The 25,708-nt window shown below is 57.3% G+C and overlaps 1 protein-coding gene across 1 annotated transcript; it reads left to right on the top strand.

The window, feature by feature from the left end:
• Positions 1-264: 264 nt before the first annotated feature.
• Positions 265-25,284, top strand: CRTC1 (CREB regulated transcription coactivator 1). The gene is made up of 13 exons (XM_023738809.1): positions 265-297; positions 2,648-2,785; positions 3,639-3,700; positions 5,567-5,661; positions 7,487-7,572; positions 10,589-10,629; positions 10,968-11,188; positions 14,877-15,010; positions 17,026-17,304; positions 18,259-18,363; positions 21,858-21,944; positions 22,391-22,571; positions 25,073-25,284. The coding sequence occupies exons 1-13, from the start codon at positions 280-282 to the stop codon at positions 25,282-25,284; spliced, it is 1,659 nt and encodes a 552-aa protein (XP_023594577.1). The 5' UTR covers positions 265-279.
• The last annotated feature ends 424 nt before the right edge of the window (positions 25,285-25,708 follow it).

Genomic DNA, 25,708 nt, shown 5'->3' with positions numbered 1-25,708 from the left:
GCTCAGGCCTGGGCCCTCCAGGTTTCCGGGGGCGCCTTTCTAGGTGCAGAGACAGCTGGTGTCTTTGAAGGGCTGAGTCCCGGGGTCCCTGCCTCCAGATTGCACAGCCCCGTCTTACCGTGTGGAGTGAGCTCAATGAGGGATCCCCCAGACCCCCTACTGCTGGCTTCTCTCTTACAGCTCCAGCTCCAGAAGTCGCAGTACCTACAGCTGGGCCCAAGCCGCGGCCAGTACTACGGCGGCTCCCTGCCCAATGTCAACCAGATCGGCAGTGGCAGCATGGACCTGCCTTTCCAGGTGAGCCCCCCAGGTGCGGCCCCCCGCCCCCCACCCCACGCCAGCCAGAGAGCACACCTGATGGACGCGAAGACAGCCAGGGTCACTCGACGATTGCTGGGCTGCCCCGCCCCCGCCCCCAGAGGAAGCAGCCCCCTGACATTCCTTCTGTCAGCAGGCCCTGGGCTTGGACGCCAAGTTCAGCAGCCGCTCCACCTGCTGGGTGGTGGGAGGGGGGCCGCTGGGCTTGGCTGGGTCTTGCCTGGCTAATCCACAAGACTGGGGACCCGAGGGGAAGCCCCAGCGCCTGACCCCACTTCTCTGCCACGTTTCCTGGCTGGGGCCCATGTGGTGCGGCCTTGAGTACAGCCTCATAGCATGGTCTTGCTGCTTTCACCATAAAGGATGAGTGTGGGGGCCACCCTGCATCCCGTTTGCAGATGGCATAAGGAGGAGGGAGGGAACAGACCCCCGAGTCAGGGCCACTCCCCGGCTGGGGTCTGAGCTCTGCAGGGACAGCCCACTGATGGCCACCCACCTTCCCCGCTGTTGGTTAACAGTTCCAGATCACCGCACATCTCCACGTCCAGCTGTCCAGCCAACAGGCAGGGGCGGCTGCTGCATAGGAGCTCCATCCCCCCAGAAGTATGTCCCCCGGCCCCAGGTCACCGCCCGGCTCCCTCACACACTGGGGACCCCAGGCCAGTCCAGAGCCCACCTGGCTCGGGCCTGCGCTGCTCCTGCTGTGTGCCTCGGTTTCCTTATCTAGCCAACATGGGAGCTCCTCTGGGACTGGGGTGGGAACTTGGAGCCAGCGCCCTCCGCAGAGACCTTCTCTGCATTCTGGTTTCTTCCTCCTCCTTTCCCGTTTCTCCTGGCCCCCTCTTCCCTCAAGGAGATTCTACATAACCTCTGGCACAGCACTGTGCAGAGCCTTGTCAAGAGCTTGGGGAGTAGGGGTGCTGCAGGGTCAGGTCTCTGAAGGTCTCAGTTCTTTGTACTTGCAGCCTGGCAGATTTCAAGGGGGGAGGCCCTGGTAATGGATCCTGTCCCTTTGGTAAATGAGCCCCCAGGCCCAGGCATGCCCCAACGTGCGCCCTTGTGGCCTTACCGGAACCGCCCTATTCATTGAACAGACACATGTCTGCCCTACACCCCTGTCTTGGGAGGCTTATAAGGTTAATGGAGCGCCACCCCCCGGGATTCTCGTAGTCTCTCCCCCGTGCCTGTCCATGTGAACGAGGCCACCACTGTCTGAGCATATGTGGCCTGCTGCATGAGAACTGCCCAGAAACACATGAATGTCTGTGTACCTCAACCCAGCCCTGTGACAGGGCCTGGTTAGCTGGGGGCCCAGCTTAACCTAGACTCGGCTCCAGATATCCCTGGAAATACGTGGCCCTGTCTTTGCTCTCTGTGCCTTGATGGTATGTCCTGGATGCAGAGTAGATCCCTGAGCTGGGGTCGGGGAGTTGGGAGTCCCTGGCGGCAGGGAGCATTAGCCCTGAGGATGGGGTGTAGAGGAGGGGAGCCCAGGCCCACTGCTGCCTGCCTTCTGGAAGGGGAGTGAAGCTCCATGTCAAAGTAGCTCTTCTGCCTGGCTGCTCGGAGCGGTCAGAGGGGCCTGGGGCCAGATGGCCAGCAGAAGCAATGGCCAGTCAAGGCTGGCTAAAGCCGCTACACTGTCTACCCAGACAGATGGCCATGGCCCCCCAGCACCAGCTGGCAGAGGGCCGGACGGGGACAGGGCCCGGGGGTGGGAGTACGCCCCGCTTGCAGTGGGCCTAGGCTCCGGGAGGCCAACACTTGGCCCCGTGATGCCGGATGAGCAGGTGTGTCGGGGGGCGCTGAGGGGAGCGTATCTCCATCAGGACTGGCCCTGAGCTTGGCACAGAGCCTCCTGAGATTTCATGCAGCCAGCTGGACCCTGGAGGTGTCCTGGGGTTCCACAGCCCCTTTTGGCAGTCCCTCCAGGGATGACGTGGGGAGAGGACGCTGCTGGGCGGGGAGGGGGCTGCCTGCACCTGGTGTGGGGGAGGGAGCCCGATGCACCCTGTGCCAGCCCTGGCCCTGAGTTTGCGCCGCCTGCCCCCAGCATATGCCCACCCCGTGCTGATCCTGCCTAGCCTCTCACCCACCCCCTGAAGCGCCAGGGGGCAGAGGGACCCAGGAGGGGAGCTGATCTGGACTGTGGAGTGGGACTGAGGGTGTCGCAGGAGCCCCCAAGGGCCAGGGTTCTGGGAGAGGCTGGACATAGAGACCCCTAGACATGTGCCTCGGATAGGGAGGGCGCCTGACTCTCCTGTAGCTGGTAACTGGTGTTTGGTTTCTCTCTTCCCTCCTCCCCTCCCCTGCCCCGCCTTGCCCCCAGACCCCCTTCCAGTCCTCTGGCCTGGACACCAGCCGGACCACCCGGCACCACGGGCTGGTGGACAGAGTGTGCCGGGAGCGCGGCCGGCTCGGCTCCCCACACCGCCGGCCCCTGTCGGTGGACAAGCATGGACGGCAGATATCCTTTCTAGCGTGACAGGGGGCCGGGGCCGGGGCCTGAGGGCCACCAGGCACGGGTCGGGAGGGCACAAGGAGGCAGGGCCACCCTGCTCTCAGGGTTCCCAGGCATTGGGCAACTGGGACAGCTTCCCAGAGGAGGTGGCGCCGGTACCTTAGGAGCCTTGGAGGTCGGGTCGGGGGTCAGGGAGATACAGATGTGGGAGTTGGGACAGATGAAGCCACACAGAGCTCAGAACCCATACTGAGGAGGGGGCCTTGGAAGGCTCTGAACAGACCCCTTAGGGGGTGCTGGTGTTGGGGGCAGCCCTGGGAGGTAGGGCTGTTGGGAGCCGAGCGCATCCCAGAGTGGTTGCAAGGGGGCTCTATCTGAGCAGCTCATGAGCAAGATCTCACCCTGCACCTTGGCCGCTGGGCCGTCCCTGTGCCCCTGCCATTATCAGAGTTGGAGCGGCCATGGGGAGCTCCCAGAACCGCTGGCCCCCAAGAACAAAGAGGCCCTTCTTCCTCAGATGTGCCTTTCCAAGGGTCAGGGGAGCTCAACCAGATGGGGCCCAGACCCTGTAAGCCGCCCATTAGCGCAGCACAAAGGCTCTGACAGAAGTCAGCTTAGCTCAGGCCCGTGGCTGAGGCAGGAGGCAGTGCTGAGTGCTAGGGTTACAAGTGTCCCTTGGTGGGGGGCACACGAGGCCAGGCAGGAATGGCTGCAGGAAGCTCTGCAGACACCCAGCCTACTGCCCCCCTGCCCCCAGCCCCGAGCCCGAGGCCAACACCTGCCCCCTGTGCATTTGCTCTGGGTGGGCTGCAGCAGGGCTGGGGGCTGAGCCACAGAGCCGTCCCTTAACTCAGCCCACATGGACAGCTGCCCCTATGGCACCGTGTACCTCTCACCACCGGCAGACAGCAGCTGGAGAAGGTGAGTGCCCAGGCAGCGCAAGCCCGCCATCTGGGACAGCCACACTCCCATCCCCGGCAGGCTAAGAAAATGAACATGGAGGCAGCCGGAAGCGTCTAGAAATCAGTGCTGTCCCTGAAACAGAGTTTATGGCTTTGGTGCTTTCCTAGGCTTTTCCCCTTCTCTTTGTGACTTTTCTTTCTTTTTTTTTTTTTAAAAAAAAAACAAAGTTGGAATGATAGCGTATGTTCAGGTCTATCACTTGATTTTTTTCATTCAATACTATATTCTGAGCAGCTGCCCACGTTGTTGTTGTTAGTTGCCTTGGAGTTGATTTTGACTCATGGTAACCTCATGTGTACAGAGTAGAACTGCTCCATAGAGTTTTCAAGGCTGTAACCTTTCGAAAGCAGCTCACCAGGCCTTACTTCCAAGATGTCTGTGGGTGGGTTCGAACCACTAACCTTTCAGCTAGTAGTCGAGCACTTAATCATTTGCACCACCTAGGGACTTCATGTTTTTAGTTGTCAAAAATACAACTGTAGAAGCCATCTACTTTTATTGTAGAAAATTGAGAAAACACGTAAATAGACCCAAAAGAGAAGAAATAATCACCCATGATACCACCATCTAGAAAGGTCTAAACAACAAAGTAATATAGGCAAATAGCTACCAGGTGGAGTCCCTGGGTGGTGCAGGCAGTTAAGCACTTAGCTACTAACTGAAAAATTGGAGGTTTGAGTCTATCCAGAGGTGACTCAGAAGAAAGGCCTGGTGACCTACTTCTAAAATATCAGCCATTGAAAACTCTTTGGAGCACAGTTCTACTTTGACACATATGAGGTCACCATGAGTCAGGGTCAACTTGACGACAACTGTATTTTCTTACCTACCAAGCACTTATATGCCAGGCCTAGCTCCGACTGTTACACACATTAACTGAGAAAATGCACAAGAGCCTTATGCAGTAGTTGCTATTTTTGTTCCTGGTTTAGACATAAGGAAGTTGAACCCAGAGAGGTCAGGACATTTGCTAAAGGACACAGAGCTGGTGGTTGGGGCCCCAGCCCCTCACTGCCAACCCAGCCTGTGGTCAGGAGCCATTGGTTCCATCCTTGTAAACTATTTGTCCCCTTGGACCATGATGCTCAGTGGCTGTGATGTCCCCCTGCCCTGGGTACATGTGACTCATACTCTCCCCAAATTGCCAGTTGTGCAGCCTGTCCAGCCCTTTACTCATGCGGCCCAGCTCCCCATGGGTTGCCCCCATTTTGCCGGGCAGCCGAGGGCCTCTCCGGGGACCCGCCCTCGAGGCATCTGCAGTCAGGGTCCCCAGGATCCTGCAGAAATTGGGTCCCCAGGGTAGGGGACTGAGCCTCTCCAGGCTTCCAGCAGCGAGAGCCCCCACCCCAGGCTGACTCCTTCACCTTGGGGACCCCAAAGGGCTACATTCCTTCTGGGGTCTTCTCCTGGCCCCGTGTCACTGACTTCTTTCCCACCTGTCACACCTACTTTGTTATCTGAGCGTCTTGAAGGGTGGAGTTGCCAGGAGGGGCCCCCAGTGATGGGCTGGGGGCTTGCATCCCTGAGGCTGGGCTTCCAAGGGAGTGTCCAGACTCCTCTCTGGGGGGTGGGGGATCCCAACGGGAAGGCACCATCCTGTGCCTGAAATGGAGAAGCCGTAGAGGGGACCGAGGGACGTTGATAGCGTTGCAGAGGGAACATGGTCACCTTTGTGTGGCTCTGTAGAGAACAGGCTCTTTAGGGTTTCTCTCAGGAACACAATACAACAGTGACTCATAATGTCTGCCCCGTCCCATGGTTTAACAGTCTCTGGCAGGCATGTCCCCAGTGGGTGGGGGCGGGGCTCATTGTTTCTCCCCCCAGGACCAATTCTGACTCCGCCCTGCACCAGAGCACAATGACGCCCACCCCGCCAGACTCCTTCACGGGTGGGTCCCAGGATGCACATCAGAAAAGAGGTATGCAGCATGTGTGAGTTCACTTCTCAGGTCAGGCAAAGCCAGCATGTGGCCCCTGCCTCTGGAAGCTTGCAAGCTTGTGGGTGGATGGAGCCACCAGTGAAGACTCACAGAGTGCTGGGGAATAAGGAGAGGGTCGTTTGTTTGCTGGGGATGGGGCAGTTTCAGAGAAATGGTGCTACTTAAGTTTTGGGTTTTGAAGGATGCATAGGAGTTTTCTAGGCAGAGACATCAGCTCCTGCAAATACAGAGGCTTTTGTTCTTGAATTCTTAGCATGTGCACATGATACATATTTAGATTTCTTTGGATGTAGCGGACAGCAGTACAAGCAGCAGGGGTATTTATTGGCTCATGACAAAGCAAATTCAGGGCGAGCCTGACAGCTTCAGGTGTGGCTTGATCCAAGGTCTAATAGTGTACTGTTGTGGTTGGTACCCATTCCTTGGCCCTGCTGCTTCTGGGATGGCTCTATCCTTAGATCCCTTCTTGCCCACAGCCCTTGGGCTGGTCCTTCCGGGGTTACAGCAGGTAGGAGACAAGCCATCTCTTCCTCAACTCTTGCCCAGAGCCTTTTCTCTGCATAGCTGGGGTGGGTCTGTGCCCTTCGCCCAGGCCTTTGACCTGCCCCCCCGGAGCCGGGCGTGGAGGTGGTGTCCCTTAGGCCTTCAAGGATAGTAGATGCCATCCTAAAAACTAGTGCAACGTCCCCAGAGCAAGGAGGGCAGACACTATGAGGCCAGCCCCAGCCGACCCCGTGTGGCGCCATCAGCCCCAAGACGAAGGCCCCATGGGATTCAGTATAGTTCATTCCTGGAACATACCAACTTTGGAGCATTTCACAGTGAGCATGTAAATGTCCCTGGAGATTTTGCTGATAGAAGGATCATGGTCAGAAATCCTTATCCCTGGGGGCTTTCTCTGCTCTTTCTTCCCTGGGACCACCAGCCAGCCAGGGATGAGAGTGCGGGAAGGAGCATTCCCACAACAAGCGAGGCCCCAGCCCACCCTGGCTCTTCCCCATTCCAATGTCATGGGCAGTTCTGAGTTTGTGGTCCCCCAGAAACATGGGGCTTGGGAGGGTGGGTAGTGTGACCGTGGAAGGGAGCGAGTCTGATGGGCTGGACGGGGGGAGGGCCACAGGTGGAGATGGGGTCAAGTGGCCCCACTGCCCCCATCCAGGGTGTCAGGAGGAAGGCTTGGCCACCTGGCTGAGTTCGTTGTGATGCAGTTATGAGTGAAGAAACTCAGCTTCCAGCCGCATGAACAGAATGGGGGAATGTTTTAATCTCACTGTCATTGAAAGGTCTGAAGAAAGGAGGGACCAGCGGGGGCCAGGACCTCAACTGAGGCCCATCCTGTGCCCAGACCCCCCTCCCCTTCATACCTGTCCCTCCTCCTCTGGGGCTGAGCCGGCCTCCTGGCTGATCCGTGGGGTCACCACAACCATGCCTTGATCAGCCCAGCCTCGGCCCACTGGGTGACGTGGACCAAACACCTGTGCTTGGTGCTGAGGGGCCCAGGAGGTGAGGGGGGAGGTGGGAGATGCCTGGGCTGTATCTGTTCCAGAGGACAGAATAAATGCCAGCCTCAGACCTGAGGATTTTCATTTTCATTTGTTTTAGACACAGGTTCTCTGACTTATTCGAACTTATTTTGATGATACTGTCGTTTGTAGCTTTAGAGTAGTTTGCAGACACTACGTTAGGGTAGTGACAGCATGGCAGATCTGTGTGTTGAGGGAGGGCCCCCTGGTGCCCCACTGCTCTGGGAAGAGATTTCTTTTCTGATTCTCTTTCCCTCTGCCCCCCACCCCCTTTGTCCCAGTTTTACTATTAACGGTCCCAGGAATGGAGGAGACTTCATCGGAGGCAGACAAAAACCTTTCAAAGCAAGCGTGGGACGCTAAGAAGGTAAGAGCTGCAGAGCTTTTGTGAGCGGGTTTTCGTCTTGTGTTTTTGAGGCAAAGATCCCCAGAATAGCACTTTTGGGGGCTTCAGAGTCCCTGAAGTAGGACCATTACTCAGATTTTGACCATGCCCACATTTATTTAACAAGAGAGGCAGGCCTGTCAGAGTCTCTGGGTGGTGGACGCGGTGAACGCAATTGGCTGCTAACTGAAAAGGTTGGCAGTTGGAGTCTACCCAGAGATGCCTCAGAAGAAAGACCTGGCGATCTGCTTCTGAAAGATTGGATGTTTGCTAAACGAAGCAGAGAAGTTATGAGTTTAATGAAGCAAGGGAAGACCAGTTGCCATCAAGTCAACCCTGACTCATAGTGACCCACGTATGTCAGAGTACAGCTGATTTTTAGGAAGCAGATTGCCAGACTTTCTTTCCAGGAGCCTCTGGGTGGACTCAGACCTCCAACTTTTTGGTTAGCAGCTGAGTGTGTTCAGCATTGGCACCACCTAGGGACTCTGAGGTGGGAGGATACTCTGACATAATGAGACTGGCAGGAGGACAGACTCAGCACTGTGGTGAAACTCTTACTACCCCTTAAACTACGCGTTTGCAACAACATCCTAAATAAATCCAGTCTGATTCATTGGGAGTGGGGCGGGCATGGGCGAGTTTTTAATTTGTTTAGAAATCCATTTATATCTCTGTAGTGTTTGTGGGATTCTTCCGAAAGGCTCTTTAGAGACCCATTGTGAGTGGGGTTTGTGGGAATCTCGTAATGAAGCGAGTGTTGATTTAGGGCATTAGGAGGCCCCCGCCAAGCACAGACTCGTTCCTCGGCATCCTCCACAGCACTGGTCCTGCTGGTCTCACGCCACCCCACAGGCTCCCCAATCACAGTGGCTGGGCAAGAACCCCCCAGCCCCCAGCAGCAGGTCCCCTTTTTCTTAGATAATCCTTAAAGAACACATCAGCTGACAGTGTCTGCCTGGGGCCCAGGGCGGCGGATGGGGGTGGGTGGGACACGGGGCACTGCCAGAGACCTCAAGAGCGGATGGAACTCTGTCCTGTCTTGTCTCAGCCGGAAGAGGGCTCTGTCTTTTGTCCTTGAACAGGAGTGATGGTTCCCTGCCTGAAGCTACACTTTTGCTGCCTTCCTTCAACTTTCCTGGGGCCCCTGCAGCCCTCCTGGTGTTCCATTAACCCTTCTGGGGTCCCATCAACCCTCTCAGGGTTCCTTCAACCCTCCTGTGGCCCCTTCAACTCTCTTGGGGTTCTTCTAATCCTCCCAGGGCCCCTTCAACCCTCCCAGGGTCCCTTCAACTCTCTTGAGGTTCTATTAACCCTCTCAGGGCCCCTTCAACTCTCCCGAGTTTCCTTTAACCCCCTCAGGGCCCCTTCAACCCTTCCAGAGTCCCATTTACCCTCCTGGGGTCACTTCAGCCCTTCCAGGGTCCCTTCAACCCTCCCGGGGTCCCTTCAACTCTCTTGGGCTTCTCTTAACCCTCCCAGGGCAGCTTCAACCCTCCCAGGGTCCCTTCAACCCTCCCAGGGCCCCTTCAACTCTCCCAGGTTCCCTTCAACCCTCGCAGGGCCCCTTCAACTCTCCCAGGGTCCCTTCAACCCTTCCAGGGCCCCTTCAACTCTCTTGGGGTTCTATTAACCCTCTTGAGGCCCCATTAACCCTCCTGGGGTCTCTTCAACGCTCCCAGGGCCCTTTCAACCCTCCCGGGACCTCATTAACCCTCCCAGGGTCCCTTCAACCCTCCCAAGGTCACTTCAACCCTTCTGGGGCCCATTCAACCCTCCTGGGTCCCCATTTACCTTCCCAGGGCCCCTTCAATCCTCCCGGGGTCTCTTCAACCCTCCCAGGGCCCCTTCAATCTTCTTTGGGTCCCTTCAATCCTCCTTAACCCATTAGTGTCCCAAGTTGACAGAGAAGCAACCCAGGAGGCCCCTCCCTGGGGTGAGCGCACAAGGTAGCTGGGAGCACAGGATGAGGAGGGCACCCTGCTCCCCAAGCTGGGACCCTGCTCCTCAAGGAGCTCTGGGAGCTCAATGGGACGTGTTTATTGTGATACATTGACGTGTCTTCCATCTGAGCCCAGAACTCAGAAGTGGGAAGAAAATGCTCCCCACGTGGCTCTAAACTCAAAGCCCCAAGGACCCTGCTGCTGAAAGGGAGGGGGCTGCCTGGCCTGAGACACAGGCCGGAGTGGGCAGGCTCCCATCATCCCGAGAGGCCACTTGCCCGCTGTGTGTGGCTGTGGGCCGTAGGCCTCTCCCAACAGACCCTGTATTCCAACAGCATCCCCAACCAGGCCATTAAATGGAACCAGTCACTGAGGGGCAGCACAGCCTCTGTGGGGCCCCAGTGGCAGTTTTGGTGACTGGCCAGGGGTCCCTGGTGGTACTATGGGGAGGCAGGACAGTGTGGGGCGGGCTTTGTTATTGTTATTAGTTGTCATCAAGTTGATTCCAACTCATGGCAACCCCATGTGTGCAGAGTAGAACTGCTGCATAGGGTTTTCCAGGCTGTGACCTTTCAGAAGCAGATCGCCAGGCCTTTCTTCTGAGGCACATCTGGTTGGGTTTGAACCACTAACTTTTTGGCTAGTAGTTGAGTGTTTAACTGTTTGTACCACCCAGAGACTCCTTGCAGGGCAGGCAGCACCCTCTAAACCACTGGGACTCACTGGACCCTGTGTTGTTCTCCGTGTGGACTTGGGGCCTGACCCCCTCCCCAGAGACTGTCATGGCCCCCACAGGTGCTAGGCAGACAGACACATACAGAGCTGGAATGGGGAGGGGGCCGTGTGGGGAGATCCCCTGCTGCATTGAGTAGGCCCCTCAACCCTGGGATCTGGCATTCTTTGTCTTCGGGACTCTGACATCTGAGAAGCTCAGTGCCAGTCACCATCCCCAGGCCCTGCGGGAAGTGGCCATGCTGCGAGGAAGCACAGTGCGCACAAGGAGGCTGCCCCCCTCCACTGAGTGCCGTCTCAGCCTGTGCTGTCTTCTCTTTCAGACGGGGTCTAGGCCCAAGTCCTGTGAGGTTCCTGGAATCAAGTGAGTCTCATATCCACAGCCTCCCTGGGTCTGCTCGGGGGCTTTCCAACATTATGGGAGGCTGCAAGTCCCAGCAAGAGGCACGCCGAGCTGCTGGCGACCACCCAGAGAGCCCCTCACTGGGCCGCCAGGATGACAGCCTCCCTTCTTGGCCCCCAACAATACCCCACCCTTGACGGGGGATGCCCTGTCCCCTCTCAGGATCAGACTAACCTGGGGCTTTCTGAGGCCCAGTTCGAGGGGCCCCCTCCTGCCCTCCACAGCCCCTGGGGAAGAATGGCAGCAGCCCCTCTCTTCCCCGCCAGCACTCACTAGCCTCTCTCTGCCTTCACCTCCAGCATCTTTCCATCCACCGACCAGGAAGCCACGACCGCCCTGATCCCCGCCACCCATAACACGGGGGGCTCGCTGCCTGACCTGACCAACATCCACTTCCCCTCGCCACTGCCCACTCCACTGGACCCCGAGGAGCCCCCGTTCCCCACCCTGAGCAACTCCAGCAGCACCGGCAACCTCACAGCCAACCTGACACACCTGGGCCTTGGTGGCGCCCCCCAGGGTAAGGCTGGGTACTGGTCATGATGTGGGGCCGGGAGCTTCCTCCATGATGAGCTGGGCCCTGGGTGAGGATGGCACACATGTGAGTGGTGGCTGCAGGAGCCACTCCAAGTGCTGGGGGCCTGCAGAACCCAGGGAGAGGAAGCCTCTCCAGGGGAGCTTGGAGTGGCCAGGCTCACCTGGGGTGTGTGTGTTCCAAACAGAGGGAACATCCTGAGAAGGAGCCAGTGCTCTCAGGGTAATCTCGGGTTGGATGGGCTCTGGGGGTGCTTGGGGCGGGGGCTTCAGAGAGAGGCTGGGTGAACTCCTGTGTTCTAGAACGGGAGTCCTCAAAGATTTTCACACAGTGTCCTCTGCCTTCTGTGTTCTCTATCGACCCCACTTGAAACCCCAACCCTACACAGCACCCACCCCCCCTGGGTCCCAACCTTGCCTCTGCCCAAAAGGGTATGCAGCTCATATCCCCCCTCAGTCAGGACCCTTGCATGGCCCCCTGGCTTCTTCCGAGTGGATGCCAGAACCCAGCTACAGTCCACTGTCCACTTCTGAACTCGGCGCTCTCCACTGGACCACTCCAGGGCCTTTGCACGTTCTGCCCCTTCTCCACTGCAGGACTCACTCCCGCCTCGTCTTGCCTCACCCAGATGCCACCCCTCGGCCTCCAGTTTGTGCCCCCTGACCTCTGCCCTCAAGGCAATTGACTCCCTAGTTTTGCTTTTCATCTCCCCCTGCACCAGGACAGCCTCCTTCTCACAAGCTCTCACTGTGGCCCCTATGCAGTGTTTATTATGAACTGTGTGAGGTTGTGTCCTAGGAGGTGCAGGCATCTGGCTTCCAGGGAGAGGTGGGGACGGGCTAGACAAGGCTGCAAGGAGAGCCCCCTAGCACCCACTCTCCTGGGAACCTCCATTGAACCAGGCCTAAACAAGCTCAGCAAACACGGCACATGTGAGAACTGTGGGTGCAGGAATGCAGTCGGGCTGGAGCTCAACCGGAGTGTCCCACGTGTGACCACGTGTGGACCTCTGGCTCTGGTAGCTGTTAGGCAGGGGCATTGCTTTCTGGGTGCGTTTTAAATCAAGCTGGAGCCTCTGGCCCCCATGGGGTCAGCCCCCTAGCCTCCTGCCTGTTAGGATGTAGCCCCCTGAGGGGAAGGAGCCCTGAGCTCCTAAGGCAGTGACTTCTGCTGAAACTGCCTCTTGGCCCGCGCACTGCGCATGCGTGTAGCAAGGACACTGGGTCCCCCATGACAGTGTGCATGCCACAGGGCAGCCCTGCTCCCGTGCAGTCAGCCCTGCAGCTGACTCCGGCCCCTTTTCCCAGAGGTGCACCAGGCTGCCAACAGGAATTCAAAGCAAGATGCCTGCCTGCCCACCTGCTCTCTGACCCCTCTGGCCTCTGGTGGGTACGAGGCCAGGAGCGAAGATGAAAGCTCTTTGCATTCAGGACAGGCATGACTGACCAGCAGCATGAGGGCCAAATCTAGCCTACGGTGTGTGTGTGTGAGTCTGTGTGTGTGAGTGTGGATGTGCATGTGTGTGTCCGTATCTGTGTGTGTACATGTGTGAGAGCGTGTGTGTGTGAGGGAATGTGCATAGGTGTTTGCATCTGTGAGGGTATGCACATGTACTAGTGTGTGTGTGAGAATGTGATTGTGTTGTGGGTATACATGTTTATGTGAGTGTGTATGTGTATGCATGTGTGTGAGTGGGCATGTGTTTGAGTATGTGTGAGTTGCGTGTGTGTCTGAGTACCTGTGTTTGCATGCGGAAGTGTGCATGATACCACCTGAACTGACATCACAGTCGAGAGTGGGCATGCAGACGGCTGGATCTCCGGACCTTCTTAGAGAATCGAAAGGCCTAGCAGCAGTGGGCCAAGAGTCTTGCGTCTGAGACAGGGCCCAACTGCCCCTATCACCTACATCCGGCCGCTGACTCTTCCAGGCATTCAGGTTTGCTCTCCCTGAGTTCCCATGCTCCGGCTCTGCCACCTGCTGTGTCCCAAAACCCACGTCCGACCTGGGCATCAATGTCACTTGGCTTCTGGACATCTGGGGCATGGGAGCTCATAGAAAACACGGGTGACACCAGGCCCATCGCTCAGTCTGGCTGACTCCTTGTCCAGTGCTCTGGGGACGGCTCCAGGCTCTCTGGCCCAGGCCTCTTTCAAAGCCTTCAGCATCGCTGTATCTGTGCCCGATTCTGGTGCCCAGTGTCTGTGCAGAAACCAGCCCTTAGGGCTCAGCTTCAGCAGCCATAGGAGGCACCAGGCCCTCCTGCTCTCCTGGACCTCACGGAGCCAGGGTGTCTGAGGGGAAGTGCAAGCATGACTGAGCTTGCCTGCTCTTTGACGAGGCCCCAGCCTGGAAGCAGCTGCCCTGGGCAGATGTGGTGAGGCTGGAGGCAGAGAGGGAGGGAGGGAGGGAGAGATCGAAGGGGAAGGAAAAAGAGAAGATCAGAGACAGAGAAAATGAGAGGGAGAGAGACAGAGAAGAGACAGACAGAGGGAAGAAGGGAGACAGAGAAGGAGAGACAGGGAGACAGACAGACAGACATAAGAGAGGGCTGCTCGGTGTTCCCTGAAAGTGTCCCACAGTTCATTGGTGGAGCAAGCCTGGCCCCGCCCAGACAATCCCCATCTCATTTGTGGGCCAAGGTTGATTCTAATGCTCTTGGCCATATGGTTCTGGAACTCTCTGGGTGACTCAGGCAGCTTCACCAGCCTTGACTGTGGGCCAGACTCCCTCAGAACTTGCTCATGACCTCACTAGGACCTCATGTGACCCTGGGAGGATAGCTCTCATCACCTTTATCTCCTGGACTGGAAGACCATGTGGGGACAGGTGGGGAAAGCCCTCAGGGTGCCCACAGTGCTTGGGGTATAGGCCCTATCACCCCACAGTCACCCACAGGTCCCTCCACCACAGACATATCCAGGGGACCTGGCCACCTGGGGTGAGGGCAGTGGGGTATCGTGGGAAAGGTGGGGGGAGAGGGCAGATCCCAGTAGGGGTGAATACATTGGGTCCTGGAGTGGGGAGGGCAGGAGGAGGAGAGAGCTGGGTTTTTAGCTTGAGGGGCAGGGGTAGCACCCCAACCACAGAGGGTACATAGGAGGGTTGGGGGGTGGGCGTGGGCAAGAGGTGACGGGAACAGGTACTTTCACCGAGTAAGGGTGAGAACGATGAGGGAACCCACAGTGTTGGTCAGGGCTGACCCACTTGCAGCTAACCGTAATCCACAGGGGTTTAAGCAAAAGAAGGATTTTCTTGTCTCCTCAAACCAGGAAGCACCCAGAGTGGCTGGACCTGGGGCTCCCTGCTGTCTTCCCTGCCTCCTGGCTCCCAGTTCTCCAGCAGGCTCTTTCCCTGTGGCCACAAGGATGCCCTCCACAGCTCCAGACCTCTCTTCCTGGAGTTCTGTCAAAAGTCCTAGGCCAGGCTCTCATTGAACCAACCTGGTCACATGTCCGTCCTTGGCCAGTCCTGCAGCTCAGAGGCAGGAAAGCTCTGACTGGCCAGGCCTGTGTGTCACACCTCTCCTTGAGCCGGCAGTGGGAGGGACCAGTGTGTGTGTGGGGGGGGTGGGGGGACAGATTATGGGCAGGTCTGACTGGGGAGTGTTTATCAGTATGAGAAGGTGGGGTCCCCAAGGTCGTCCCACCCACTCCTCCTCCCTTCCTTCCAGGAATGACCACACCAGTCTCCTCACCGCAGCACCGCCAGCCAGGTGTTAGCCCCCTGTCCCTGAGCACGGATACCAGACGGCAGCAGGCCCAGCAGGTGCCACCCACCTTGTCCCCACTTTCACCCATCACTCAGGTGCGGGGCCAGGGGACCAGGGTTGAGAGGGAACCAGGAGGGTGGTCTTTGGAATCCCACAACCCCTTGATGCTTTTCCTTGTTACCATCAAAGTTGTCAAATGCATGGGAGACACAGAGCAGCAACAGGAGCACCTGTGCCCAAGATGGGCAGAGCCCTGGTATTAACCATCCCCACGTGGGCAGGGGCAGGACCCTGAGTGCAGTCAGGCCTGGAGAGTTGTTATTATGCTTCTTTTTCTTCTTCAGGGTCGAGTTGAAACCCCATACTGAAATGTTAGAGGGTTTCCCTTTTTGCAATTTGCCATATTTGCTTCCTCTACTTTTTAGTCCCTTAGGGTTTTCTTTTTTGCAATTTGCCATATTTGCTTGCTCTACTTTTAGTCCCTTACCATTAGGGACTGAAAAAAAGTAGAGGAGGCAAATACGGCAATTTGCAACTCGACCCTAAAGAAGAGAAAGGGGCATAATGTCAACCCTCCAGGCCTGACTGCGCTCAGGGTCCTGCACTATCTGACTCAACAGCAGTAGGTTTTTTTTTTTTTAACCATAAGGGGGAGCCCCTGGGTGGTTCAGTGGTTAATGCACTTAGCTGCTCACTGAAAGGTTGGTGGCTCGAGTCCGCCCGGAAGTGCCTCAGCAGTGACAACCACAAATTCCTCTAGACATTGCTGAGTGTCCCCTAGGGACAGAATTGCCCCCAGTGAGGATCCCTGGGTTAGGGAATTCCGCTGACCCCCAAGAGACCCTGCGTCCCATAATCATCTGACCTACTGAAGTTCTAGGACGCTGCATACATTTAAATACACAAACTGAGTGGGGAGGGAGAGAGGAAGGAAATCTCAGATGCTGGAGGGTCACCCTGATTTATACCATATAGTGGGTGGTCAAATGGTAAACCAAAAGGTTGGTGGTTCGAGTCCACCTAGAGGCACTGTGGAAGAAAGGTCTGGTGATCTGCTTCCAAAAACCAGCCATTGAAAACCCTGTGGACAGTTTTACTCTGACACACATGGGGTTGCCATGAGTCGGAGTCTGCTCCGACAGTAACAGTTTTTTTTTGTAAACAGATTAGAGCTTTTTTTTTTTTTTTTTTTAAACACACTGCCACGGCACTGTCCACCCACAACAGAATTACTAAGGATTCCTCCCGCACCTGCCTGGCCTGTCTCCCTAGAGGATCCGTCTCCTCTGTGGGCGGATGGTCAGGTCCAGCTGCAGCCGGTGGCCTGGGCGGCCCTAGGGCTGTGGGGCAGGTTCTCCATGAGCAAGATGCCTCAGCCAGTCCTCCTGGTCCTCCTGTCCCTCAGCCTGCCTGCCTTTCTGGAAGCCCCCTGTTCACAAACTACCCACTGGTGTCTGGAAGCTTCCACTTTGGGTTGTAGGCCCAGTAGTCAAGGGTCAGGGCCCTGCCCACCCCGAGACCAGAAGCTTCCACATGCGAGTCTAGATTCCACACAGACTCACCCTGAGCCCTGAGGTCTTGCTTCAATTTGCCTTCGTGTTTTCTCTCTTTTTTTAATTGTAAAAACATACACACTGAACATCTGTGAACACAAGTGCCACGTTTACAACTCAGTGACATCCATTACATTTTTCATGCCCTGCTACCATTATCTCTATCCTTTTCCAAAATCCCCTTGGTGTTTTCCTCTGTCCAAACATGAGAAATCGAAGCCAGTCATCACTGAGTGACCATGCCTCTGTCACCGCACCCTGTCCAGCTCCCAGAGTGGATGAGGCTCGGGTGGAGGTGGGTGGCCCCCCCAGGGCCCCAGAGGGGCTGGGCTACCAAGTGTGGTTACAGCGAGGACACTGAGGGGCAGGGAGGCCAGGAGGGCTTGAGCTGCCAGTGTGCTGAGTGTGGATGTGGCCAGCTCCAGCTTGACCCTCCGTGGGTCTCAGTTTCTCCACCTGTTTACCATTGCATGGTTGCTGAGCTGGGGTGGCGGGTGGCTGGGAGGGCAGGCCACGGCAGCCAGTGGCTCCATGACGATGTTTGTCCCTTCCCGTAGGCCGTGACCATGGATGCCCTGTCCCTGGAGCAGCAGCTGCCCTACGCCTTCTTCACACAGGCGGGTGCCCCGCCACCGCCGCAGCCTCAGCCTCCACCACCCCCTCCACCCACCTCACAGCAGCAGCCACCTCCACCACCAGGTGGCCCTCTGATGCCCAGTGCCAGCCTGCCACGTGGCCCACAGCTGCCCCCACTCCCAGTCACCCTGTCATCCTCACTGCCCTCATCCCCCGCTGAGAGCCCTGGCCAGCCACCCCTGGGGATTGATGTGGCGTCGGTGAGCTGGGAGCGGGGCTTGGCTGGGGACTTGGGGAGGGGGCCTAGGGGGCGGGGAGCTGGGCTGGAGGCTCTGGTGGGGGGAGACACAGGGGCCAGGTTGGGGGCTTGGGGAGGTGAGGGACAGGCTGTGGGGGCTACAGGTGGAGGGGTGGTCAGGACCCTTAGCCAAGGCTGTGACCCTAGTGTGTAGATGGGAAAACAGGCATGAGGAGGGGGTGCTGGCTGTCCCATGATGGGCTGCCAAATACCTCCTTGTGCCCCTCCTGTAGCCTCTCCCTCCCTGACTCTGGCTTCCGTGGAGGTAGGGAGAACTCAGAGCTCTCAGAGTCTGGGGAATGGATTTCTGGAAAAGGGGGTACCCAGGAGGATGCAGGTGGCCAAGGGCAGCCCCATGGGTCTCAGGGTCACCAGGGCTTGGTTTGCCCCTCGGCCCTCACACCCTCTGGGCTGCCCAGTCAACCTGGCCCCAGGAGTGGGGGTATGGCTACATGTGGCCAGATCTGCAGGAGTAATGTTTGGGGTGCAGTGAGTCCCCCACTTGCCACAATACGGAGACCTCGGAGGCGCCACCCTAAACCCCACACCAGGAGGTGCCCAAGCCCGCCCTTTGGGAGAACAGCAGATGTGGGAAGGGGATCCTAAAGCCGAGGTGCCTCATGCCTCAGTCCTCTGAGGCTCTTGGCTGGATGCATCATGTTGGAGCAGGGAGACATCTGGAGGGACGTAGAGTCTGAGTGGGCTGAGAAGGTGGGGTGACTACCGCCCAGCACCCCCAGGGGAGACAGAGCCCCCTCCTGCTTCCACACGGGCCACCTCTTGGTACCGAGGAGGGGCTGCAGGGGCTCAGTGGGGAAAGGGCCCTCCAGGAGGCCCGACCTGCGGGTGGCTGTGCCCTGTGTTCCCCTGGCCAGCTAGCTGGGCGGGTCTGCGTGCTGACCCCCTTGTCCTGCAGGCGCCATCCCTGCAGCAGTACCGCACGAGCGCTGGCTCCCCAGCCAACCAGTCTCCCACCTCGCCCGTCTCCAACCAAGGCTTCTCCCCCGGGAGCTCCCCACAGGTGAGGACACCCGCCACCCCCATCCTTCCACTTGCCTGCCTGTCCATGTGCTCCCCGTGTGTCCTATCTGTGCCCCTCGCTGTACCCCATCCCATTTCATCCACATTTATCGGCCGGGGCTGGGCAGGGCTTGGGGGGATACTGATGGGGCACTAGGTGGGAGGTAGGGGCAGGGGGGTACAGGACTGGGGGTGGGGTTGGGCAAGGGGCAGGGTGGGAATGGGGTGCCAGGTGGGGACTGTGCGGGGATAGCCGTCTGGACAATGGAGAGAAAGGCACTGCTTCTGGCACCAAGCGGCCCTCCTCAAAGCTGTTGGCACCTCCAAGGTCCCTGCGGGGCACCAGCAGGGGCGGGGTTTTAGCGATCATGTTGGTGATAGCCACGCTGTGTGTCAGCCTTGCCTGGGCTCCTTACTCAAGGACCCCGGGACACCCCTTGAGGCTCTATGGTCATAAATTACCGGAATCTGCCCCATTGTGCGGCTCTGAGCGATGACGCCACCCTGTCCCCTCACAACCAAGCTCTGAGCTCCCAGAGGCAGAGGGGATCCCCCACTTTAGGGGAGCAGAGTTTACCAGGGCTCCTGCCCCTCCTGCCCCTCCTGTCCCTCCTGCCCCCTCAGCCGTCCTCCACCCTCACTGAGCCTTGTAGTTGGGGTTTGAGTTTGGGGGCTGAGTCATTGTCATGCCTGTCCAGAGGCTGAGCTATCTCTGCAGGGCCTTGGGGTCTCAGGGGTCCTTTCCCCATTTCACAACAGGAAGACCGAGGCCCATCCCAGTCCCTGGGAATCGTGGGGCTTTACCCCGCATCTAGCATACTCCAGGATTTCCTGCCATACCTGGCCGCCACCCCATTGAAAGCGAGCACGGATTGGATCCAGATCTCCCACCCAGCCCCAGTCTCCTTGGAGTTCCCTGACCCTGTTGCCCCACGGAAGTTTCCAGGCTGGCCCCCAGTCAGGGTTGTGGCCTCAGCAGATACCCTCCCCTCACGGAAGAAGGGGCTCCCTGGAACCCCCTGCCCCGCACCCTTGGGTCTCCCCCAGCCTGCCCCAGGAGCTGAGAAGCTCCCAGAAACCACTGCAGTGCCCAGGCCCTAAGCAGGACCCCGGGCAGCCTTGTTGCTCTGCCTAATGCAAGAGGGGCTTCAGGGGCAGGGCTCTCCCAGGGCACACAGAGACCCCCACCTGCTCCCTCCATCACTGCATGGTGGGGAGGGGGCTGTGGGGCCAGTCCTATGCAGCCTCCTGGCTCTTTGAATGGGGAAGGGTAGCAGTGACCCCAGTGAGCACTGATGTTGGGGGTAGTCTGGCATCCACACACTCTTGATCCCTGCATGCCAGCCCCAGCGTCTCTCGGTTCCAGTGACACGTTGGTCTTGAGGGTATTACTGTGAGGGACGTGGGAGAAACAGCTGGGGGTGGGTGTGGGACGTTCCTGAACCATGTGAGGTCCCCCAGGGGCAGCAGAAAGCAGTTGCTGGTCCCTCAGTCACATCCCTCACACATGCGGCAGGACCGGAATCGGGTTGGGTTACTCAAATGATCAGTTAATTCTTAGGCCCAAACCTGAAGTGGGCTGGTTGATTGCATGCAGAGAGCAAGAGTGCTGCCATCTGTCCAGCTGTGTCTATGGGTATGTTTGTCTGCCGTATATAGGGCCGTAAGAGTGGGGCAGCCCCATCCAGAGACAAGTATTTGGTGACCCATAGCCCCAAGAAGTCTAGCCTGGGCTTCAGAAGAGACCCATGACAGCTGAGATAGATCAGGAACCATTCCCCCATCTCTGTTCTTTATCTGGGAAACTCAGCCACAACTTGGTGGCTCCCTTTTTCAAAACCTGAAGCTGATGATTTTTAGAGTAGATGTGGGTGTATGAGTCTCTTGTGGCCATTGTAACCAAATACCGCGAACTGGGGGGTTAAAACAACAGGAATTCATTCTCTCTCTCACAGTTCTGGAGACCAAAGGCCAAGATCAAGGTGTCGCAGGGCCACACTTCCTGCAGAGGCTCTAGGGGAGGGTCCTTCCTTGCCTCTTCCAGTTTCTGGTGGCTCTAGGCGGTCCTCGCTTGTAGATGCATCTTCACATGGCATCTTCCCTCTGTCTGTGTCTCTTCTTCTCACTTACAACGACAGGGGTCATACAGCATTAGGACCCACCCTACTCCAGTATGACCTCACGTTAATCTAACTGATCACATCTGCAAAGACCCTACTTCCTAACAAAGTCACATTCACAGGTCCCGGGGTTAGGACTTCGACACCTCTTTTGGGGAGACACAGTTCAACTCGTAACAGAAGAGTTTTTGCCATGTCACTGTATTCCTCTCTTTCTCTAGCTCCTTTCCTGGCATTTGAGAGGTGTAGGGAAGTCTGCCCTCATGGTCCCCCACACTGGGGGTGGGTGTTCCCCCCTCTGCTCTCAGCCCTGCCGACCACTCACAGCTGCCACCTGTGTCTGCGTTCAATGTGGTCATTTCCTGTCTGATCAACTAAGGCCCCAGGTTCTGGCTTTGGCCATTGTCAGAGCACATGGAGATCTTTCTCGAGCATTATTAGGCACACGCGCAGGTCTTTCTGGAGTGTCTGCAGGGCGTGTGGGGGTCTTTTTGGAGCATCTGTCTCTGGAGGGTTGTCAGGGCACCGGGGTCTTTCTATAGCATCTGTTTGGTCATGCAGGGATCTTTCTAGAACAAAGCTCAGAGGGAGAAGGTCCAGGGTTTTACTCTGTGGAGACACTTACCTGGACACGTGGTAGGTCCATGTGTTATGCAGCCCTCGTGGGGGCAGCTGAGGGCAGTGGAGGAAACAGGTCAGGCTGTGGGGGGTGGGTAGTGGGTAGTTTCACATGGGGCGGACACAGCTGTGTGGAGCTCTGAGGTTCTGGGACACAGGGGTGATGTCCCTCTATGGGGTTGCCTGTGCTCGCACCCAGCACCTTGTATCAGCTCTGTCCACCCATCCTGTCCACCTGTTCTGCATCTTGTTGGAGGCCAGCTGGGGGCTGCCAAGCACCCTTTCTGTCCTGAGTGGGGGAGATAACTCTTGCCTTGACCCCAGTCACACCCTGCTCGCTTCCTGGGGCCTGTCCCTGTGCCCTCCACCTTCCATCCAGTAGAAGCGGAACCACTCCCCACCCAGGCTCAAGAGGGAGGAGACTGTCAGAGTACAGAGGCCCCTCTGTGCTTTGTGTCTCTTATTCTCTCTTATAAGGACAGGAGTCATATAGGATTAGGACCCACCCTAATTCAGTATGATCTCACATTAATCTAACATTACATCTGCAAAGACCCTACTTCCTAACAAGGACCCCAAGGAGCAGGTCGTGGAAGAAGTGGTCATCCTAGAGCTTCTGGCACACCCTTGCCCCTCCATCCCAAGGATCCCCTGGAGTGAACGCTGCCATTCCCCCACCATCCTGAGTGCCCTTTGGGGTTCCTGGGAGCCTTGCCGGGCCAGAGACCACCCTGCAGCAGCCTCTCTCTGTCCACAGCACTCTTCCACGCTGGGCAGCGTCTTTGGGGACTCATATTATGAGCAGCAGATGGCCGCCAGGCAGGCCAACACCCTGTCCCACCAGGTGAGTCAGGGCCAATGAAGGGCTGGGGCACAGGCGGCAGGGAACCTGGGCTTGGCTGGTGGGAATAGGGGTGGGGTCTGGATGGGGGCAGGGTCAGGATGGTGGGATGGGGCTGAGACAGGTCAGGAAGGGGAGGGGGGTACTGAATATGGCTGGGACTGGGGTAGGGGGGCAGGACCAGGATGTGGGTTGGCGTTGCGAAGGCAGGCAAGGCAGGGCCAGGAAGAGAGCAGACGTTGGGCCAGGACAGGGCCAGTATGGGGTGGTGGCAGAGCCAAAATGGAGAGGGGCCAGCATGGGAGTGAGGGTGGGGCAGTAGGCGCAGTCCTGGGGCTGGTCCCTCACTTGCTTCTCCTCCATTTATCGGGGACCTGGGTGACTGCGGGGAGGGTGCGCACATCTGCCCGGGGCACCCGCGGGCTGATGGCCGCCGCACCCACCTCCAGCTAGAGCAGTTCAACATGGTGGAGGGCGCCATCAGCTCGAGCAGCCTGTACAGCCCTGGCTCGACACTCAGCTACTCGCAGGCCGCCATGATGGGGCTCACGGGCAGCCACGGCAGCCTGCCAGACACCACGCCACTGGGCTACCCGAGCCATGGCGGCATCCCCAACATCATCCTCACAGGTGAGCGGGGTGTCTAGTGCTCTGGGGTTGATGCAAGCATGGTAAGGAGCCTGGAACCCCCATGCCCCACTAGACCCTGGCCTGCCGAGCGGGCACATGGGCTAGGACATGCGTGATTGTGGCATGGGCTGACACATACAACAGCATGCCGCGTATCATGACCAGCACCACCCAGAAGCGTGAGTAGGGCCCCCATCCAGCACAGAGCCCACACCCTCCCACGCCCCTTCTCCCCACGTTCACCAGGGGCTCTGGGCTTTGTTGAGGGAAAAAGTGATTTCCTGAGAAGCCAGGGCTGCTGGAGTTGAGGGTGAGACCACCCCCACAGTGGTCCCTGCTGACATCTCTAGATGGAGTCCCCTGAGGTCTGAGCTCCAAGTGCGAATCCAGGGAAACACAGGAGAATCAGGCCTCTGGGATTGTCCCCATAGCCCAGAGGATCAGCAGTTTTCATTCCCATTTTACAGATGGGGAAACTGAGACCTGGAGCCTCATTTCTAATAAAGTACCTAGGGCTTCATGGCTTGTAATCCCTGCTGGGAACCTGGCCTTCCCCCAACCTGTGCAATGCTGTGTCCCCACAGGGAAATCCTTGTGTCACCTGCCCCCTGTGCCCACACTGGTGGCATCCCCAGACACACACACTCGCCCACATGGACATCCTGGTAGAGCCTAGGTTGAGCAGTGTAAGGGATCCCACCTCCCATCACGTCAGCTCTGATGTTTGGGGCCAGATCATTCTCTGGGTTAAAGCTGTCCTGTGCAGTGTAGGGTGTTGAGCAGCATTCCTGGTCTCCACCCACTCGATTCCAGTAGTGACTTAGTTGTGACAACCACAAATGCCCCCATACATTGCTGAGTGTCCCCTGGGGTCAGAATTGACCCAGGTGAGGACCCTTGGGCTAGGGAATTCCATTGACCCTCAAGAGACTGAGTCCCATAATCATCTGACCTACTAACATCCTAGGATGATGTGCATTTTTTTAAAATTTTATTTTATTGTACTTTAAGTGAAAGTTTACAGTTCAAGTTAGTTTCTCATATAAAAATTTATACATACATTGTTATGTGATCCTAATTGCTCTCCCTATACTGTGACAGCACATTCCTCCTTTCCACCCCTGATTTCCCGTGTCCATTCAACCAGCTCCTGACCCTGCCTCCTCATCTCACCTCCAGATAGGAGCTGCCCATTTAGTCTCATGCATCTACTTGAGCTAAGAAGCACACTCTTCATGAGTATCTTTTTATGTCCTATAGTCCAGTCTAATCTTTGACTGAAGAGTTGGCCTCGGGAATGGTTTTAGTGCTGGGTTGACAAAGAGTCCCAGGGCTGTGCTCTCTGGGGTTCCTCCCCTCTCAGTCAGACCATTAAGTCTGGTCTTTTCACTAGAATTTGAGTTCTGCACCCCACTTTTCTCCTGCTCCAACAGGGACTCTCTGTTGTGTTCCCCGTCAGGGCGGTCATTGGTGGTAGCCGGGCACCATCTAGTTCTTCTGGTCTCAGGCTGATGAACTCCGGTTTATGTGGCCCTTTCTGTCTCTTGGGCTAATGCTTTCCTTGTGACTTTGGTGTTCTTCATTCTCCTTTACTCCAGGTGGTTGGGACCAATTGATGCATCTTAGATGGCCGCTTGCTAGCGTTTAAGACCCCAGATGCCACTCACCAAATAGGATGCAGAACATTTTCTTAATAAACTTTGTTATGCCAGTTGACCTAGATGTCCCCTGAAAGCATGGTCCCCAGATCCCTGCCCCTGCTACTCTGTCCCTCGAAGAGTTTGGTTGTATTCAGGATACTTCTTAGCTTTGGTTTAGTCCAGTTGATGATGTACATATTTAAATACACACACTGAGTGGAGAGGAAGAAAGGAGAGAAATCACAGAAGCTGGAGGATCCCCCTGGAGTCCCTGGTAGTGCAAATGGTGAGCACACAGCAACGAGCCAAAATTTGGTGGTTTGAGTCCACCCTGAGGTGCCTTGAAAGAAAGGCCTGGTGATCTGCTTCCAAAAATTCAGCCATTGAAAATCCTATAGAGCCCAGTTCTACCCTGACCCACATGGGGTCACCATGAGTCAGGGTCGACTCAGTAGCAACTTTTTTTTTTAAGGATCATCGTAGTTTATGTCATCTAACTCACTGGGAATTTATTCTGGTATATAGTACGAGCAGGGATCAAACTCGATTTTTCCCAAATTACTAATGCAAGATTTCTCCCCCTCGTCACTGTTAACACGTGGGGCCGGATCATTCTGTGGTGTGGGGACCATCCTGTACATTGTAGGGTGTTGAGCATCATCCTTGGCCCCCACCCACTCGATGCCAGTAGCACCCTGCCCAGTTGTGACAACCAAGAATGTCTGCAGACATTGCCCAGTGTCCCCTGGGGGAGAGTTACTCTCGGTGAGAGTGTTGATGGGGGACGTGGAGGCAGAGCTCACTGACCTGAAACAGGAATCCAGGACTCAGCTGTGCCTTTTGTCCCTCCCTCCCCCCTAGTAACTGGAGAGTCCCCACCTAGCCTCTCTAAAGAACTGACCAGCTCGCTGGCTGGGGTTGGCGATGTCAGCTTTGATGCTGATGCCCAGTTCCCCCTGGACGAGCTCAAGATCGACCCCCTGACCCTGGATGGGCTGCACATGCTCAACGACCCTGACATGGTCCTGACTGACCCAGCCACTGAGGACACCTTCCGGATGGATCGCCTCTGAGCAGCCTCCACCACCACCGCCACCGTGGTCAGTGGTCCGCACAGCACCGCCATGCACCGGCAGAGCTTGTGATTCTGAGCTTGCGATGCTGCAAAGTGCCCCCACCCGCCGCCCCCGCCCACCCACTGCCTCCTGGTTGTTTCCCGCCCGCTTGTCCCAGCGTGAGGCCGCGGGCCGGGCAGGGTGGGGGTCGGAGGCCTGAGCCCCCTGCTCATGGCCACCCTCTGGTTGTCCCTGCCCGCTCACCTGGGCTGTCCGCTCAGGACTGTGTGGGGGTTGGAGGCCTGAGCCCCTGCCTGTTGCCCTCCCCTACGCGTTCTCGCCCCTTCTCCTGTGTGGGGCGTGAGCGAGCCCCTGTAAGATACCAAGAGCATGTGATGGGTCCGCTGGGCCTCGGGGGCGTATCGAGGTGCATCTTCCGACT

The sequence above is a fragment of the Trichechus manatus genome, unplaced genomic scaffold (genome assembly GCF_000243295.1).
Source record: "Trichechus manatus latirostris isolate Lorelei unplaced genomic scaffold, TriManLat1.0 scaffold00122, whole genome shotgun sequence".
In the NCBI taxonomy this organism is placed as follows: domain Eukaryota; kingdom Metazoa; phylum Chordata; class Mammalia; order Sirenia; family Trichechidae; genus Trichechus; species Trichechus manatus.
Note: the sequence above shows the minus strand (reverse complement) of the source record. Positions and strands in the feature narration are given on the sequence as shown.

Coding starts and splice junctions, on each gene's coding strand:
- CRTC1 (XM_023738809.1), top strand. Junction 18,364..21,857: donor CCCCCGGGAGCTCCCCACAG/GTGAGGACACCC, acceptor CTCTGTCCACAG/CACTCTTCCACGCTGGGCAG. Junction 21,945..22,390: donor CCAACACCCTGTCCCACCAG/GTGAGTCAGGGC, acceptor ACCCACCTCCAG/CTAGAGCAGTTCAACATGGT.